Below are 19,846 nucleotides of genomic sequence, written 5' to 3'. Positions count from 1 at the left end.
GCCCTTAAAAATGCGCGCTTTTTACCCCCTTTAGTGGGAGCGTGAGTGGGGGTCAGCTGATAATTTGAGCATAGCTGCTGTCCCTGCTCCGTGTGCAGGCGGTTCATTACTTCGTATTTTCACAAACAAGTGTGGGTGGGGGAATCAGTACAGGAAAACGTAATCGCGAAGCAAGAAGCGACCGAAGTTGAAAGGAGAGCCAGATGCAGAAGCCGTTCCGACTGCCTTCGGCTGCCCGGCTTGCAGGTTCATCCCTGTGAAACTGCTTCTCTCTCTGGCGGCGGCGGCTGTCCGTCAGGCCCCGGCCACCCCCTGCCCCTGCCCGGCTGCCGGCGGCAGGTTTCCCCCGCAGGGCACCGCGGGAGGAGCTGGTGTCGCTGCCAGCCAGGTTCCCTCACTAACGCGCCTCCCCGAGCTGCCTCACGCGTGTTTACATTCAAATTCACTTTCCCGTAGCGTCCACGCAGAAAACAGACAGGCGGGTTGCCTCTGCGACCGATAGGTTACGTATGCTTATCAGGGAGCCATGACATTGCATCTTACCTCTCGGAGGCTTCGCTTTGGCAGAGTTCAGCCTTCCCAGGGTCCCTGAAACTTAAAGCAATCCGGCCATTAAAGCAGTTTTAAGACATTAAATGCTGTTAGGCAGAACGGCAATGACAAATCCGTACGGTACCATCGTCCCTTCTTCACCCTTGGAAGGAAAAGCGAAGCTCTGGCGTCTTCTCGGGGGCCGGGTGCGTTTCCCCCGCAAAATGGCACTTTCGAATCAATCAAGGACACCAGAAAGGCGGAAAGCGAGGAGCGCTGCCGTGGCCGGTCGCCTTCCGCCGTTAAGACAACTTGACATTGACCCTGCATCCTTGACCTTGTCCTCAGGGAGAGGAGCTCTGAGCCCGCGTCGCCGCCGGGGTGGACCCCGGCCCCGGTGCCCCGCTGCCCCGCGGGGTGCCGAGCGAGGGCGGCGGGGCCGGGACCGGGACCGGGACCGGGGCCGGGGCCGGGGCCGGGGCCGCTCCCCCCGCGGGCAGGTGGAGACCGCCCCGCGGCCGTGCACCGCCGCTGCCCGGGGGGGAAGCGCCGGGCAGAGCCGCGGCGGGAGATCGCCCTCCCGCCCCCCGACCTCCCCCCATCCCCGGTCCTGCCGCAGGGGCGCGGCGGCTCCCGGTGCTAAAACCTCCTTTTCCTTTCATTCCCCCCCCTAGGCCTCAGCGGCGCTCCTCCTAAAAGCGCCCTGACGGTTATGGCTGTGGCGGGGCAGCGCCGTGCCCGGGCTGCGCGGCAAGGGGAACGACACAAGGCGCAGCGCGGCAGCGGCGGGGCCGGGGCCCGGGCCTGCGCGCCGGGGCCGGGGCCGGGGCCGGGGCCGGGGCCGGGGCCGGGCGAGGGGCGGGTGCGCGCCGCTGCAGGCCTTCCTGCCCGGCCGCGCCGCAACTCCGCCGCGCCTCCTTAAATCTCTGCCGTTAAAATGTGGGCGGGTGTTTCAACTCAAAAAGCGCTCAAATTTTTTTTCTTTTCAAAAAAAGCTGATGAGGTTAAAAAAAAAAAGGGGGGGGGAAGAGAAACCGGCTTCGTGTCCGTAGGAAACAGAAGTAGCGATTGTTTGTGCTTAAAAAAGGGGGAGCGCAAAGTCGCGGGCGGAGGCAGCGACCGCGGACCGGCAAGTGCAGCTTTATTTCGCGAAGTTGAAAGAGGAGGCGAGCGGCGGCTGTCACTGCGCGTCGGGAGGCTGCCGAGCAGAGCCGGGCCGGGGCAGCGGCGGGCACCGGCGCAGCCCCTGCCCCCGCCCGCAGCTCGCCCCCCGCTCTCCCGCCGGGGCGAGAGGCGCGGCCGTCGCCGGGGAGCGCCCGGCGGAGCGCGGGCAGCGGCGGCGGGGCCCCGGCGGGCGGCGGAGACGGCCCCGCTCCGCGGCTCCTCCGCGCCCTGAGCGCGGGCGGCGGTACGCGGCAGCCCCCCCCGCCGCCGCCCGCCGCCGCCGCCCGCGGACCCGCCGCCCTCCTGGATGCTCCGGAGCCGCCGCCGCCGGGGGCGGCCGCCGGCCGGGATCGCGCCCGCCCGCTGCGCGGAGGCTGCGCGGGGCCGCGGGAGTGAAGCCGCCGCGGGGAGCGAGAGCAGCGAGGGAGCGAGCCGGGCGGCCGGGCAGCCGCCGCCGCCGCGCCCTGCCCTCCGCGGGCGCGGCTCGTCCTTCTCGTCCCTGCTCGGCCCGGACTAGAGGCGGCGGCGTGTGGGATGAAAGGGGGCATCCCGAGCGGGAGCTGGCTGCACACTGCTACGGAAGACTTTTCCTCGGAGCTGTTGCTGCTAAAGTCTCAGATCCCGACTGTGAACAGGGTGGGTTGTCTTCCTCTTCCAAGATCTCAGGTCTGAGTGAGTCTCCGCTGTACGTGTATATATGTTACCTATAACATATATAATATATTGCATAGCTATTAATCTGTTCCCCCCCGAAAGTGGCCAAAGTCTTTAATAGGAGTTACTCTATATGTGGAAGCAAAGAAATCTTCTTTCAAGTGGAGCTGCAGTGTTGCTGAATAATCACGTGTGAGTTAGGGGCGGGCTCTTGGCAAGGAGGTTTTTTACGAGTATTTACTACAAGGTCTACTCCAGAAGATTAACCATCCCAATCCTTCTGTCAGTCTCCGATGCCATGCCTGGTTAAAAAAAAAAAAAAAAAAAATCTCATCTTTTTTCCGATCGTCAGTCACCCTAAAGAATGGCCGAGCCTTCTGGGAACGAGCTGGCGTCCGCGGCTGCCAAGGGGGACCTAGTGCAACTTACTAATTTGTTGCAAAAGAATGTAAACGTCAATGCACAAAATGGATTTGGGAGGACTGCGCTGCAGGTTGGTATCCAGAGAGGGAGAAAATATTTCATCACTGGTACCTACGTGACCCGGGTTTCCAAAAAAGACAACGTTTTAAGCAGGCTGGTGGATGAAATTCGAGTGGTTTTTCAAACTCGTTGGATGCCATATTTTATAACTTTAGTGGCTCCAACTCCCTAAAATGACGTACTTGAAATAAAACTGGTCAAAACCATGATTTCAATCGGGGATCACCCTCAATGTCAAACGGGCTACGAGTTTGCTAATATTTTGTAACTTCGTGGGGAGGAGGCAAGGAATGAAAGAGCTGAGATGAAAAGAAATCAGCTTAGGTGAGCAGGATTTCATAGCAGGTCTGTAAACACAAATGTGCTGTTCTCTGAAGCTTAGGATTTCTCTTTTTTTCCTCCTTTTTTTTCCTGCGCTCTGCTCCTAAAGCGTGTCTCGTCTCGGTTCTGGGGTCTGCTGTGGATGGTACTTTTCCTTTATACGCTGTTTGTGAGGAATGACCTTTCTCATTGGGAAGCATGCTGCTCAGAACCGAGGACCTTCGATGTCCATTAAGAGTTAGCCCTGCGAGCCAGGGTTCCAGCTGAATCACTTGCCTTTTCATTCATAATTAAGGCTTCGAAATTTGCTTTTTTAGATCGGCTAGCGGGGCACTGGTTCCAGCTATTTCCTTTCTGATCGTATAGGCTGTTACGTCCTAATTTTTAAGTCTGTGGCTGTGCAGGCAGGAGTTGGAGCTGGTCCAACTGCTAACTATTGGAGCTGATGAAAGATTTTGCTTTTAGTAATATCAGATAATGATGGCGAAAAAGGCTAGAATACCTACCAAAGAGTGAAAGAAGTGATTTATAAATCCGGAGGAAAAATGTGTGGTTCTTTGCACTTAAGGTATAAGTAATGAAATGTGGAAGCGGAGCTATAGGTCTTTTTAATTTCACACATTAGAAAAATCGTTTGTTAACTCCTCTCCCCCCCCTCCCCCGAAACCGTGATAATCATTTCTGAAATTGGGGTTTTACACAGCGTATAGCTTGCGAATGTGCTCGAGATATTTACAGCTTTTTTGGCTTCACATCAAAATGTTAGAGCTGGAAAATAAGCACCTCTTGCTAAAAAAGCAGGAATGACCCTTTCTTGACAATTTCGCTGAAGCTGGAGATCTGTGAGCTCCTCTCTGTCCTGGTAGCACCTAAATAGGGCATCGCATGGCAGTGCAGACACTTGCAGCAACTTTTCAGAGAGTGAAAGGATTTAAATTAAAAACTTACACAGACTAACTTCTGTAAGAGGGCAGGAAACATTTAGCTAGCTGGTTTATCCTCGGGACGAGGGCTGAAAACCGATTTGTCCTACAGTAATGTTTTGTTTTTTTTTCTAAAAGCAGCTAACTGTCTGTATCCTGAATTAAGGAATATTTTACACACTGACATAGCATCCAGCTATATTACACATGCATCCGTGTCGTAACAATACTTCTTATCGCTGCCTAATCATAACTGAGTTAATGAACCACAACAAAAATCAAAACAGGAGAATCTGTCGACTTATTTTCAATATGTATCATCCCGAAATGTGCTGTGGGTGCGTGACCACGCTCGAAAGAGCTCTCTGTCAGTGCACTCTCCAAAACGGAGATAATCTCTCCATAATCTCCCTCTCAATTAAAACGGAGGGAATGCTCCTATATTAATACCAATTAATTTATTTTTTTCTTCTGCATTTCTGTTTAATTAAACAGCTGCTCAGCTCGTCTTGCTCTGTACTTTTTGTTTCTGATGAAGTGTACCTATGCAGGCCTCAAATACATGTCCTGCCCTTATGCTCTTCGTCAGACTTACTCAATTAATGCTTTCTCCTTCTTTGCCTCCCTCCCCCCAAGTGAACCTTCGCTAAATAAGGGGCATTTGCAGTACAGTTGTAGCCCACGTCCCACTAGCATCACCTTTTATATGATCTTTCTCCCCCTCGCATCTTTAACTGAAGCCTTCAGTCCCCTAGCCTGAACACAGAAAACTCCCACTTAAACCAAATACATGTTTTGAATTCACAAATAATTCAGCCTGGGCTCTCAGAAAGAGATCAAAATGTCCAGATTTTACTAAAGAAAGAGAGATCACAATGCTCTTGTTTTCTTTTACATCGCTTCCATCTCTAGTCAGAAGTGAAAGAAATGGCACATACGGAGCTGGAAGCCTTGGGGCACAGAGAAATCTCTTTCCCTGAATCCCAGCCTGTCTTATCTGCACTTTTGCTCTTGTCTGTAGATATAATATACCGGGCTGCTTTACAGTCCAAACGCTGCGGTAATTATATTTATTATAGCTTGCTTTTCTTAAAAAGCCTGACATATATTTTTCACCAGGAGAGTTTTTCAGCAAATCCCTTGTAGAAATTGTACATTATGCTAAATCTAATGCACTGTAATGCTCATTTATGCAGATAATTTTTTTTTACCAAGATTTTCAAATCAATGTGTGGACGTTTCTAAGAAAATAAAAAAGATAATTTTTTTTCGAATTTGACACTTACAATGAGACTAATTACAAGGACAGGAAAATGTTGCCTATAGGCTGGAGATTATACATTACCGTGTTCTTTTTTTGAAAGTCTTTGAGAAAACAAAAAAAATGAGGAATTTGGGGGAAATCGGTGCGAGCTGTTAAGTCTCAAATAAGAGAGATTTGTATTCTAATTATGACAGTGTTATGATGCAATCGAGAAAATTTAAAGAAGCTTTTTTTTTTTTTTTCCTGAGAGAAACAGTCAGAAAATCCAATTATTGTTGTGTGGCTTTTTTTTTTTTTTTTAAGGGATGTTTTTAACAAGAGAATATAGCCACCGTTTACTTATAGCGAAATTATGAAAGTACAATATAATACACTGGTTTTAGAAGAAAACTTCTGGAACTTTGAAGCATTCCTCTTAACTTCTCCTTTTTGGGTGACATAATGAAACACAAATATTGGGGAGAAAAATTTCTTCTAGCCTTTATTTTTCTTAGCAGACAGAGCTATGGTACAGTCCAAATATTTGTTTTATGATAATGCACAGACAATGTAAACACCTGAAAGCTTATAAAAACACATCCTACATTTGCTGTTGCTGAGGTAAAAGATCTGTTCCTCAGAGACCCTATATTGGATGTTGAACGAGACTAAACAGTCATGCAAAGGTGTCTCAATACTTAGGCAAATAAAACGAACCATATTTAATTTTCGTATGTTAAGAAACTGAGATAACCCACGTTAAAAAAAAAAAAAAAAGGTTATTATGTCCCCACTCTACACCGCCTGTTTCAGACATTAATCTCTCTGAGGCAGAAAGCTGTGATCACCGAAATGATAACATCTTTCACCATTTCATCGATAAAGTAAAAAAAAAACCTTAAAAATAGATGTTCTGGTGTATCATTAGTTTTATAGTGGGGCTCTTCTCTCTGTTTGAAAAGAGGATTGAGCCGTGACAAAACCCAGAGATAAGAATTGAGGATCTAAAGCCCGTGCTGAAGCAAACCCCCCCCCCGCGGTATTCAACTCTTCTTTTTCTTTCACAGGTAATGAAACTCGGGAACCCCGAAATTGCCAGGAGGTTGCTAATTAACGGTGCAGACCCCAATCTGAAAGACAGTACTGGCTTCGCTGTAATTCATGATGCAGCCAGAGAGGGTTTTCTGGACACTTTGCAGACTCTGCTGGAGTTTAAAGCTGATGTTAACATTGAGGATAACGAGGGCAACCTGCCCTTGCACTTGGCCGCCCGGGAGGGGCATGTGCGGGTGGTGGAGTTCCTGCTGGAGTGCACGGAGTGCAAGGTGGGCCACCAGAACAAGCGGGGGGCCACCGCCTACGACCTGGCCAAGCTCTACAAGAGATCCGCCGTGGTGAAGCTCTTGGAGGACAGCAGCTTCTTCCCTGAAGACATGAATTAAATCCGACGCGGACGTGCTCCCCTTTGGACATTAAGGCTTTCAGCCGCCTTCTTTTTTTTTTTTTTTTTTTTTTTTTTCCCCTCCTTTTTAATAACATTTGTTGCAACCTTGCTTCTATTTTTTTTTTTTTTTTGAACAGCTGATAGCATAAGTCGCAAGAAATTCTAGAGGTGGGTTTTTAGATAATGGAAATGTTTTAAATCCACGCTCCCAGCAATTTCTTACACCTGCCATTTACAACGTACTCACAGACTCAGCCGTGTCTATGTTGGTCTCTCATAACTAGTTTTTCAGTATCAAGTTTTACGATTTATTTTAGGTCATTCGTATCAAGTCATTAATACAAGAGTTACATATTCACATGCTTAGTGTTGCTGGACTTTAAGAAAAAGAAATAGCTTACTGTGATTTCTCCCCCCTCTCGACGCAATCCACTTCCCCCTGCCCTCCCCCTCCCTCCCCCCCGGCTTCGGTCAAGCTTAAGAGTTTGAAGTCCTGGTTTGGATTAAAACAGCCTTTTAAGGGGTAACCTGCAACTCCCTGCTCAGGCAGGGCTTGAAGTCAAAGGCTGCTTGGCCTGAGGACAGAGGATGGCGCTTAGAGGCTTTGGGAAATAGCTGCATTTTGACACTAACAAGAGCTTGTAGAAGTAGGTCACTTACTTACTTTCTAAATGTAGATTACACTTTTCCCCTTTGTGCATTTAAACTTTCACCAAGCTGGTTTTGAATTTAGTTACCAGGAACAGTCTAAGTGGTGTTTTTTTGATTACCAGAGGTTTCAAACGGCTCAGTTTAGTAGTTCGTGTTTACTGTGCACTGAACCAGACGTTTTTTCTAGTTTCAAAACAAGCAGCAGAGAACCATTGTCAGAGGCAAGAGGACACGAAGGCTGCAGCACAAGTTGTCTGGTCGCTTCATAAGCTGAGTGCAGTTTAGATGCTCTTTAAGAAATCCTTGCTTTCCGCCAACTATTCCGTTTTGCCTGGAAATAAACTATTTTAACGATAGATGCATCTCACAAAACAGGAATATTTGAATACGGTGACATTTAGGAAGCAGCACGCTGGATATTCGGGAAGTTATGTTGTTGCTTGCACGATTTAACCATTGAAAATTTTCCATTGCAATACTGTTGTGAGTATTCATCAGACCCAAACGCATTTACCTCTCCAGCTACAACAGGAGCTAACGACGCTCAGCACCATATCGGAAAGAGTTTAGTACGAAACTTTAAATGTTTGTACAGGATCTAGTTGTCGGACAGATGGGCAGTTTAAAGTGCTTTATTTTGAACAGTCTACGTTTTAATTGCGCAAAATAGAAGGTTTAAAATCAATGCAAAATGAATAGTACTTAAAATAGCACTTAAAAGGGAAGGGGTGTACATTAGTTTAGAATTTAACTCTTCGGAAAAAAAAAGATTCTAGCCCCACAAAATCAGTTACTACCGTTTTCGAGTAAAAAGTAATTTGCTGAAACTGTCTGTCACGTTTACTATACGCTCTGTCACACTGCTGTGTTTTCCGATTAAAAACCTCTGTGAAATATGAAGTTCTGCGCGCTTTTGTTATCATTTTTTGTTCACAAGGCATTTAGAGCTCATTCACCCCAGCAGCACGGCACACAGGACGCGGGACTGGGGGAAATAACCCACAAAATGCCCGGTAAAAAGAGCATTAAAACCATTTGAAATATTAAAACCGAGCAACGTAATCCACAGGTCCCCGAGGTGAAGTGGCCCAAAGCACCCTCCGTTGCTATCCATCTCCCTTTCCTCATGTCCTGGAGGATGCTCCAAGCTTTTTTCTTCTCCACGAGCAGTGCCCTGCGCTCTCCTTGTAAAGCAGAAACCCGCGCTGCCACCGGGATTTCTCCCATTCGCTGCTACAGCGGAGGTGAAGACCGACAGGTAACGTTCCTCTTTCTGACTTATTTTTCACCTGCGCTGCTAAAAAACCCTCATCCCAGACCCGTTTTCAGCTCCATCAGCATTTAATTTACGCTAAGCCGAAGCGTAAGGGGTGGCTTAATAAAACAACCGCTTCTCCGAGAAAAACGCCCCGCCGAGTCAGAAATAGCGGCTTTTATTGCGTGCCAGAAGCTCACGTTTAGGGCCAGGACGTGTTACACCACGGTCGTGCCTATAGCGTTAGCGGGTGAGGCACGGGCGGGATTAAGCCTGGCTTAAAGGTACGTTTTATTTGCTTTTACTGCTGCATTTTCTCTGTGAGCCGCTCCACGTATCGGAAACAATATTGGAAATGGAAATTCCTGGGTAGAGACTTTGAAAGCGAAAATTACTCTCGGTTGCCCAGGGAGGTAATAGTTACTACAAAAAGCCTCTGGGAAACCAAAGAAGTAAACCAGGGGGTGGGCGCCGTGCCCCCCCGGGGTCTGCAGGTGACACAGCGCGGCTGGCGGCGGGGGTGTGCTGGGAGCCTGCCTTCCCCCGCAGGTTTTGACATTTACTGAGCGAGGAGAAAATAATATAAAGCCAGTCTCATTAACAGGGAATCCTTATACCGAAAAAGGATTCTGATATCGGATGCGGTTTCAGAAATGACTTTTGTGATTTTTCCCTAGTAGCCTGGCAACATCAAAAAGTCCGGTTTTAGAAATTCGCGTATTTGTGAAAATGTCGACACTAATATGGACCCGGAGGTGCAAAAGTGCAGCCCGTGAGATGGAACGAAATAGTGCCGAGAGCTTTCCTTGAGGCACAAACCGACCCAAAAATGAGCCTCCCAGGCGGGAGCAGCGACTGTCCTGCAGCAGCCCAGGAACAGGCAGCAAACACTATAGCATCGAGGCGAGATGTATAAATAGAAACAAATACAGCAAGCGCAGAAAAATGTGAAGCAATAGAGTATAAAATGCAGCTGTACCGGGATTCATACTGACCAGGCTACGTGAGAAGAGAGCTATGGGGAAAGAGCCCTCTCCCCTATTTCAGCCACACGGATGAGCAAAGCTGTTGCACTTGACCTTTGTTTCTAAATCATCCTGGGAACAACGGCGGGGGCTGGTGAATTTCTTTTGAAAGGGGTCGGATCCTAGAAGGATCCAACAGGGAACGAAGGGAGTTGAATCTGTGGCAGCAGCACCGTCAGAGGGTGAAGGAGCCGGGCTGTGAGTGCTGGGGGAGAGGGGGGAGAGGCGCACGGCTAGGGCAGGCACAGCAAGCTGGCCCGGCGCTTACAGGGGGCAGCGTAAACTATAAGGTATTTGAAGGTGAATTCAGCTCAGTTGTCGGTGCAATAAATGACTGCACATTTAAGTACACGAAAAGACTTTTCTTTCCAGTTTTCAGTGTGGGGAGAGGAATGAAATCAATGCTTTATTCCATGGTGGGATAAGAAATTAGCTTCGTAGGAAATGCCATTACATTGTTCACATGAGGAAAGAGTTAAAACAGTCGAAAGCCACCACTTTTTAGCTTTTAAAAGAAAGAAAAGGGTCTCTTCCACAAACGTACCTGGCAATTCACTGGGCAGCCAGAAGCAGCCATACATTATTATCTACTTACTAAAGTGCTGAAATTCCCTCGAAAAAGCGAAGGGAGGAAAGCTTCTGCATTTATTTGTGAGGACTGTTATACTGTGCATGGCGGGGGGGCGCGGGGGAGGGGAAAAAAAAAAAGGAGAAAGATGGAAAGAGAGAAAGAAAGAGAGAAAGAAAGAAAGAAAAAGATTTCTCACCAAGTCTGAGCAAAGCCTGCCCCACAACACATGCATTCAAAATGTCGGTGCTCCCGGAGGGCTCTGCCGGGATCCCCGGGGAGGAGGGAGGGTCGGGGCCGGCGGAGGTGCGGGGCAGGTCGGGCGGCCCCCGGGGAGCGCGCCCGGGAGCGGGGCCGCCGGGCGGGGGGGGGGCGCCCGGCTCCGAAACCGTTAGGTTGTCTTCTACGGTTCCTCTCCCCTTTCTCTTCCTGTCCAAATATTTTTAAATTTACGCGCCTTAAATAACAGTCTGATTTTATTTATTTAGTTTCCTCCGCGGGCTCTGCCGCCGCTTCGCCCCGGCCCCCCGCCGCCAAGGGCCCCGGGGCGGCCGCCGGCCCGCGCAGCGCTCCGCGCCCGGCCGCGGCTCCGCGGTGCCCCGGCCGCCCCCGCCACCTTCCCTCCGCGCCTCCGCCGCCGCATTTCTTCGCAACTTGCACTGCGCCTTTTTTTTTTTTTTCCCTTCTTCTTCTTCTTCTTCTTTTTTTTTTTTTGTCTTTTTCCCTCCCTTCCCTCCCTCCCTCTCCCCGCAGTCGGGACTGGAGCCTCTTCAGCATAACCCCGATGCCTTCGCAGCCCCTCAGCCGCAGTGAGTACAGAAAAGGGACCCACATCTGCCGGGGGGATGTTTATGACACATATTTGTGGCTGCTGCCCGCTGCCCGGGCTGCGGCGGCGGCGGCGCTCCCGCTGCAGCTCGGGGCTCTCCCCCCCCGCCCCAGATTTCAGGGATGCAGAAGCATCTTCTCCCAGCGCAGCCCAGGCAGAAGACAAAAAGAAGCAGGTTCGTCTCCAGGTTTCCTTAAAAAAAGGGAAGCGAGGTGTATCTCCCAGCCAGAGCTTTTTATGACCTTTTGTTACACTTGAAAATTACAGACAGGCGAAAAAGGGGGGGGGGGGGGGGGGGGGGGAATCCACGCTGCTTGGTTTCTGTGTCGCAGAGGCGAGGAGATTATCTTCGGATGGAAACTACAGGGCACATTTCTGATAGCCAGATGTGCCAAGTCTTGCCCTGCAGACCTAATTTACAGAGCACCACTCGAAAAAAATTAACTTCTGCCATGGCACTGAGTGGTAAGATGGCTTCTTGCATTTTGAAGAAGCACTAAGTACAAATCACCAGGGACATTTTCCAGTGCTAAAGGTTACTGCTTGTCATTTTGTACTTTTCCCCAGAACGTTTGAACTACCTTTCAGCACAATATCAGTTATAATTGTGCAAAGCTAATCTTAAGGAACTACGAGGAAGGGAGCTCTCGTATGCTGGATACTTTAGAATAACCTTGACCTTTCATTAGTGCTTATCCTAAAAGACGAGTCATCCAGGGAAAGCAGGGAATTGGGCAAGGCACCTGCAAAAGCATAAACGAAATGTCTCTATTTTTAAACTAGGGCTAAAATGGCTTCTGAATCCTACAAAACAAGGGACAGTGAGGGGCTAAAAGACAAAATCTGGAGCTCGCTGGCAAAATTCAGTTTGATACACACAGGACCCTGAGTTAATTTCCTCAGCCCAAGATGCATTTTCTGCCGTTAGTCCAATCAGCACTGCTGCAACTCCAACTGCCAAAAAGGGTAAATTCCCTCTGAAAGAAACTGAATCAGCCAAAAGTATAATCAGCTTTTCAGGGAAGTACAAGACCACTGAACCATGTTTCCAGTTGCATTTCTTTGTTCCTCTGTAACTGCTTTCTGATATTTGTAGAAGTAATTAGGAGGGCCATTGGTATTTATCAGTATTTCAAATAAAAAAGCTTCATTCTGTGCAGGAAGCATGAAACGTTTTGCTTCACAGTGCAGCCACGAAAAGGTTAAAGTCAATTCACAGCTCCTGGGGAAAGTTTTCCTTCAGCAGATAGTGCCTATCAAGATGGTCTTTCTCTTCTCCTGTTACACCCTGAGAGCAGGAAAAGGGGCAGCATTTATATGGCAAGACAGCCCTCTTCACTCCTCGGTATTAAGATTATTATCAACACAATGATATTTTAATGAACGCTTTTATACAACGGAGCTAATGAACGGCTAAAGGAAAAGATACTCACACAGCACAAATCACAATAAAATGCGATGTCCTGTAGGAACACCGAGTATTCAAAAGCTTTTCAGGGCTTGACCCTAATGAAACACAAGACCAATCCTGGGTACACACTGCATTTATATGCAGAGTATACTGCAGGCCGGAATAAGGGCTTCTGCTAAAGTTAATTGTAATTTTCTGGTGAGGGAGGATCGCATATTTAGGCCTTAAGTTATTAACATCTATTCTGATGGAAATAGGGACATTTGGATACATTTTGTCAAATCAAAAAGAGTGTGCTTTCTGCTTCAGATAAGTTACCACCGAGGTGATGTACCACCATTTGAATATCTGCCCTTCAGATGCAGAGGATGGGAACGTATTGATCGGTCGTGAACTTTTGCTTATATTTAGTAACGCTGGAAAACAGGCAGAGAAGATTTTCAGTTCACACTAGCTAGAATAGCAGCAGGCCTGGGAACCGAGCTGTTAATTGTAAATACTTCCTACAGAACGGATTTTTTTTTAATTTTCTGAAAGGAGAAGTACACTCTGCTAGAAAAAGCAGCTTTATATCTGGACATACCATAGTCCTTGAGGGTGTGAGAGTAGGTACACAAACAAAGCTGGATTTAATCTCTCTAAGGGGATTCTATAGAGAACATCTGTGAAAGAGAAAAGTACATTTGTTTCCTGAGCACTGTAACTTTTAATAATATCACCTCCTTGCACCAACATATATGCTCTAAATGGTGTGATGTCTGTGGATTTTTCAGATGTAATTTCTTTTAGCTCCTGTAAAATAAGGGCTGCAGACAAAAAGCTGTGCTACACTATGATATATTCACAGTATTCACAATCCAGCCCTGTATGCATATACTGGAGTGAACAACAATTTCCTTCCTGTACGAGCATTTTAATTTATAGAAACATATTGTTTTGTGTAAAGAAGGTAGTAGATAATTAACTGTGTTCATTTAATCTAATTATAGGCCTCTGAGGCAAAAAGCTGACACTTTTCATTGTGGTATATTCAGAGAAGTTAATTGAAAAAACATTGCAGCCACAAGGCATAACATGCCCATCGTATATTTGATACTAATTCTTTTCTCAAAAACGGGATGAATCTGATGCTCGCTAGAGATAAGGATTACTGTTACTCACTCGAGTAAGGCAAAGTCTGGGAAGCTCGTTATGCAATGCTGCAGTGCACTGCAATATCTCTGCAATTCCAGAGCTAACCGCAGACAACTTAATTTGCCAAATTGCGAGATGGTTTTGTAATGTACACAAGTATCTATTACAAATTAAGAAAAGATTGAACACGTTTTTAGCTGGGACGTAGGTCAGAATTTGAACAGAGATCTGCTTCAAGAAGCAATAGGTCAATGTATCAACTCTTAGCTCTGTCTAATCTTTAGGAAGAACCAAGTAGTAACAGCAGCCTTACCCCTAGGAGTTGTTACTAGGGATGTCATCTGTGTTTTTAAGCTATCAGCATGACAAACAGATAAACAGACAGCAAATCAACACTTGCAACTCCCAAGTATGTAAAAATAAATAAATGTCAGACCATTTGCAGTTTCAGAGTAATTTTTCCTATCACCTGATGCATACCAACAACTTAATCTTCTGACAGCAGTGCTACTTTCATTCTCAAAAGGAAAGTAAAGCAGCTCAGCTCTGCAAAGCTTGCCTTCCAGCTGACAGAGAACATGACAGACCAAACGTGCTGCTTGTGGGGAAGCGTTTGCCATTTATGTTAAAGAAATTCCAGCTTGCAAGCTGAATCATCATGTTAGAGGCAGTTATCACCCTTTCCCCCTACTTTATCACTGGCAGAGTGTAACTCTGGTGTCTGTGCAGCTCTAGCAGTACCACGGGGCAGGACACCTCCCTCTCCACCTCCAGCTGCTGCACTCCCTGGCTCCTGCTCGAGTGACCTCCATTTCTGCTCTGCTGGTGGGCACGCAGAGGCCACCCAGCACACCCAGCCCTCTCCACATCTCTCGTCCCACGTCTCCAGGGGTTGTTGTGCCTAGCTGGTGGGATTAAAAACTGCAAAGGCAGTGCTGCTCACCCCTGTGATGAAGTGTGTGCCTAAGGACTGTGGTGGTGGTGCAAGCCCTCTTAGACGACCAACACCCCCAGCGAAAGGCCATCGAGCTAAGCGCAGGGCCTTGCTTTGCTCTGCCAGGGAGAGGCATTGCTGGCAGCCCTACCTATAATTTTAAAATTACTTAAAATATTTTAAAATGTATTTTGAAGAAATATTTTTTACTGTGGTTAAAAAGCAGCATATTGCACTTTAGGCACTTCAAATGTTTGTTAATAAAGTCAGAGGAAGCCTCAAAAGTAAACAGATAGTGACATGTGGCCACCTTAACTCTGGAGCTCTGGCTCAAGAGATCCAGAATATTCGATAAAGAAGCTCTCTAACAAGAAAAAAAGTGTGGCTATAGATGCTAGCCATACCCGCTTCCTATTCCTATACCATTACAGATAAATCACAATTTGCATTGATGTCTGACTCAAAAAAACAGCCTATCCTTAGAGTTCAGTCTGCAGTCCCACTCCTTCTCTCCCTTGATGCTCTTAACTGATCTTCCTTCTGCCTGGCTCCTGCCTTCTCTTTCTCCTCTGTGCTGTTGTCAGGTAACTCCCAGCTCTTGCTCTTCCACGCTTTCTTTAGCCATCCCTCCATTCCCTGGCTCCTGCCTTCTTGCACTCTTCATGCTCTGTTTTCATCTCCTAGTTTCCTTTCCTTCGTCTGCACATCCACCCTCTTATTTTTTCTTAATTATTTCCCCTGGCATCATATCTTTGTCTCTATTATGCTTATTAACCTCCTTACCTAATATATCATATCCTTTCCCCATAGCCTAGCAGACTCTCATTATGTATATACGTATAATCTTTTTTTTCCTAGTCATGGAGAACTGCTTCCACAACTGATTTCTGTCCGTGATGTCCTAGGAGAAGTCCTAGCACTGGTCAGTAATAGTTGCCTCCCTGACACCTACTGCCTTCCTCTCCTCCTTCTGCCTCTCGCTTTCTGCTCCCTCCCATGCTCTGCTGGTTACAGGCCTCCTCCGAAACTCCTTCATCTTCGTGACCCATCCTCCTTTTTCTCACTGCCTCAGCAGCAACAGGAGAAAGGGAGATGATGCAGGTAGGAGGGGTACCCGGATTTCACAGACAGTAATCTCGTAGGAACCCAGGAGGGGAAATTGCAGAGAAATGCTGCCTGGTCCCCACTGCCTCAGGCAAAGAGCGTACTTGATCGCTCTGCGAAAAAGCTGCACGTGGTGCTTGCATGCCGTACAGCCACTGAACGCAGAATGGGCTCGGTCAGCTCAGGCTGATCTGTGGAAAATTTAGCTGCCAAAAGCTACCGATTCTTAACTGATCACGTGCAAACTGAGATTTTATGGAGTCTTACAACTTCGTTACATTTGGATGTGAAACCACAGCAACCGTGCTGCCAAATTCCAAGTTGCTGCTCAAAAGGTACACGGATGAAACTAGACCAGTGAGGGTGTTCCATTTCAAATTCCTTCTGTAGAGAAATAGGGATACTGACACTTCTGAATGAAGCAACCGGATTATTATTTTTTAATATGGGCAAAATATTTTTTTAACCAGGTTCTTGAAAATCACTACTGTGGTTTAGCTGGAAACTGCCAAAAATTAAACCTGGGGCAGATGCTTGGCTTGGAAAATACCAGCCCAAACAGTTACAAGCAACTGAAAACAAGATGTTATTATGAAGCACTGGGCAAGATTAAGCAGAGAAGTTCCATGACTTTGGCCTAAATGTGGAAGATTCTTAAGTGACCTGTAGTGAATTTTGAAATAAGCAGAATTCAGATTTCCCATTTTTGGGTGAAGATGTTTTCTCTGAAAACAAAGGTTATGATCCAGAGTGCTCTGACGTGAAGAGGGAGAGGGAGGCGTGTTGGGATTGAGACTGGGAGCACTGGGACTGAGGGCTGGAGCAGTTTCTTTGGCAACGAAGCCAACTTGAAAGATCTACAGAAGTGCAGAAATAAATGATCAAAAAGCATTCTGTGGAGATGAAACGTTATGGAGACAGCAGAGGGAAGGGGAGGAAAGGAATTGCTTCTGGTGGGAGAACATCAAAGCAACAGTAAGGGAAGTCCAAATATTTTGTTAGTTCTGGTGTTCTTAAACACCCTGGCTCTGCTCCGCACGTGCCGATGGATTAAACCTGCGGAGTAAAGCAGGTACCCTCGTCCCCATGCTCTCGTTGGTGCAGCTTACCATTACAACCCCCACGGAAAGAATAACCTAACGGCCCCTAAAGGTGCTCCACATCTCCCATAGCTGACTGCTTGCCTTCATCCACCCAACTGAAACCTAAGGCAGTTCAGGAGCTCCTCTATAGGTTGAAACCTCCCTTTTGTGGCAATGGTGATGTATGTCAGAGCGGCAGGCTGGACAGCTGAGGGTATTACCTGCTTCAGTCATCTGACTTAAACGCTCCGCTGCCTCCCTGCTAGAGATTTCAAGAGTAGGTTCACGGCAACGGTTGCAGCAATTCCCACTGAATGCTATTTTGCATTTAAAATTGTCATTCCATTTCTCTGCTATGGATGAAAGTAAGAGAGTCACAGAAGTCCTTTCTAATACACAATGAACTGCCTGTTAATTTGCCAGTGCACTCATCATTTTTTTTAACTATAAAATTAATACTTCTAAATTCTTTTAGCAGATCTAATGGACTGGCTGTCATTTGACTGCACGTTTGCCTAAAAGATATGTTCTAGCTTGAAAAGAAATTAATTCAGGAAGTCCTGTGGCCTTTGTTTTGCAGGAAGTCAGACGAGGTGAAAATGGTGGTCCCTCTGGCCATTTCATTTCTGTCAGTCTCTCTTTGTCTAGGATTTTAACAGCAAAATGACACTAATGCTGTAAGCTTTCTGTGCAGTTAAAATATTCAGAAATACCTTGCACAGACCATGTTTGAAGATGTTTTTAGTTACATTTAAGCAAAATGCTTTATGTTAATGAGCATGATTATATAAACTATGGTCAAAATGGTGACCTGTGATAACACTGTACGGAGAATAGTATGAAATTAAAACTTCTCTAATTTAATTTTAAAAAATCTGGCTTAATAAACAGAAATTTGAAGATTCATGCTGGCTGCTGTTGCTTGGCATAGAAGTTTTTTTGCTTTTCTTAAAAAGTGCATGTGTTTAGCATGTTCAGCTTTCTTTTCAGGTTTAATATTAAGCCTGAGTTGGCAATACTTAGTTCTGGGACCATTGCAACATTTACATAATGTACCTTACTCTTAGTGGTATTGTATGCTCAGCACCTTCTTCCATTTGATACAGTTTCACTTTTTTTTAAGCAGGAAAAATGAGGTTTAAGGATAGCAGAAAAATTGGCCCAACAACATGATCTAATGAACCACAAAGCAGCCTTCAAAGAGAAAAAGTAGCAGGAAGTTCTTTCATACCAGGTATTAAAAATAGACTGCACCAAGTCCTGGAATGCACGCAGCAGTTATGTAACGATTTTTCAGTGACATGCATTAGGAAATATTCTCAGTCCGTGTTTTCCCTTCCTAACACCCAGTTCACTTCTCTGTAGTTTGGAAATCCTTCATAAGAACGCTTCGAAGAAGTCTAAAATTATAATGTTCATTTGAATAACCTATCAATTAGCAAGCCACATAATGACACCATCTAATGGTACAATTGAAGTATCTGAATTTAATATACCATTTTCATAATGGTACAATGTGAAACACACGATGGAATCAAATTTTTTTTCCCCACAAGTTAGACTTGATTTATTTCTGACAATGCAATAATTTTGTACCGGAGGCACCAAAAGAGAGAAATCAGTTTGGGTACATCCCTTAAATAATAAGAATACTAGCTATCCTGGAGCACTGGGAAGCCTTTCAAACGTTTCAAAAAGGTTTACTTATTATTAGGTGCCTTTCATAAATGAGAGGCATCTGTGGAGGACTGAGAGGAGCCAGAAGAGCTATATCTAATTTCTACCATACTGAGGAAACTAAATGGTAAATTATTTTGAAGAACATCTTCCTCAGACATTTCCCCAGAGATCGAGGAGCCTTCCCAGAGGTCTAGCCTCTAGATCTTTGCAGTATCATTTGAGAAGGTAATAAAGGAGATGGAAAAGAGTTAAAGGCTAACTTTTTGATTTTCACAGTCCTATTGTTTTCTTGGATAACTTTAATGTTCAGAACAAAATCTGCAACATCCTTTGCCTATAGCAAGAGTATCATACAAGGAGGGCAACATTACTTTCTTGTCTGCCCAAAAGCTTGCCTGCCTTTTCTAAGTTGTCTATTAAAAGACACAAACCCTACAAGAACCTTTAGACTTCCATGGCCACCATGAACTTATCACTAACATCATTAATTTCAATTTATACGTCAAAGACAGCGAAATTTCCTAATGTGAAGGCTCACACACCTCTCTCACCATGGTTAACACCTAACTAACACACAGTGTCAGTATTTCCTCGGTTGCCACGTATCAAGGTGAACCCAGAAGCACAGTGACAGACAGTTTTCATCACCCGCTCATGTCAGTGAAGGACAGTGATAGGAAGTATTATGATGGGTGAAATTCTGCCCATATTTTGGCTCCTACTGATAAGTTTTTCCCAATTCATGTAATGGAGATTAAATACCAGGAGATCCTACATGGTCAGATATGACCATGGTAGAGCAATATGAGTCTTTTTTTAAGATGAGTAGAACTCCACTCTTAGTGTTGGGTCTTTAAAATATTTTCAAAGCTAAAAATGCAGGAACTTTACTTGCTCCACACTGTTCTCTTTGCGAACACAGAAAAATTGGATCAAGGCACAAACTGATAAACCATCTGATTAATTTTCTCTCCTTACTGTCCTGCAGAATGACAGAATTAAAAATCCATATTGGACGTGAAAAAAAGGTAATGCCTTCAAAGTATTTCATTTTGGAAAGATACATAAATAATAAAAGCAGGACAAAAAGTTAGCCTCTTGTAGAGAACCTGTTTGTTTGATAAAATAGTAGGAAGCATCTTATTTGACAGTCTGAAAGAAAATGAAATAGGGCATACTGAATCCATGTAAAAAGTCTATATTGCAAGAAGAAGTAAGGAAGTGAGCATCAGAGCTGAGATAAAAGTTCGCCTTTTCAAAATGACAAACATATTTTTTTTAAGATCAAGGTGTCCTTAAGGCCATAAAATGAAATAAAACCCGATTAAATTATCAACAAATTCATTTGCTTCTAGCTGCTGTTATACAAATATATTTCTGGGAATCCAGTGCCTAAAAAGTAATTTGTGA

General features: G+C 45.8%; 2 protein-coding genes across 4 annotated transcripts in view; one reads left to right on the top strand and one right to left on the bottom strand.

Moving 5' to 3' along the window:
• The window catches only part of FAF1 (Fas associated factor 1), a 179,971-nt gene extending 178,683 nt beyond the window's left edge, over nucleotides 1–1,288 (bottom strand). The window contains exons 1-2 of one of the 2 annotated variants that reach the window (XM_082312728.1): nucleotides 677–1,288; nucleotides 544–594 (exon numbers count right to left, since the gene is read on the bottom strand). In XM_082312728.1, the coding sequence (XP_082168854.1) occupies nucleotides 544–594; nucleotides 677–861 (236 nt within the window). In that variant the 5' untranslated portion in view covers nucleotides 862–1,288. The remainder of the gene's footprint in view (nucleotides 1–543; nucleotides 595–676) is intronic. The other variant, XM_082312725.1, reaches the window with a different exon arrangement.
• Nucleotides 1,289–2,245: 957 nt separating this feature from the next.
• Nucleotides 2,246–8,297, top strand: CDKN2C (cyclin dependent kinase inhibitor 2C). 2 transcript variants are annotated; one of them, XM_082314720.1, is made up of 3 exons: nucleotides 2,260–2,331; nucleotides 2,702–2,842; nucleotides 6,387–8,297. In XM_082314720.1, the coding sequence occupies exons 2-3, from the start codon at nucleotides 2,714–2,716 to the stop codon at nucleotides 6,759–6,761; spliced, it is 504 nt and encodes a 167-aa protein (XP_082170846.1). In that variant the 5' UTR covers nucleotides 2,260–2,331; nucleotides 2,702–2,713; the 3' UTR covers nucleotides 6,762–8,297. The 2 variants fall into 2 exon arrangements, with proteins under 2 accessions (XP_082170845.1, XP_082170846.1); XM_082314719.1 differs by having other exon boundaries at nucleotides 2,246–2,842.
• Nucleotides 8,298–19,846: the final 11,549 nt, after the last annotated feature.

The sequence above is a fragment of the Platalea leucorodia genome (genome assembly GCF_965183815.1).
Source record: "Platalea leucorodia genome assembly, chromosome: 5".
In the NCBI taxonomy this organism is placed as follows: Eukaryota; Metazoa; Chordata; class Aves; order Pelecaniformes; family Threskiornithidae; genus Platalea; species Platalea leucorodia.
The sequence above is the reverse complement of the archived record's forward strand: the minus strand, read 5'-3'. Positions and strand labels throughout refer to the sequence as shown.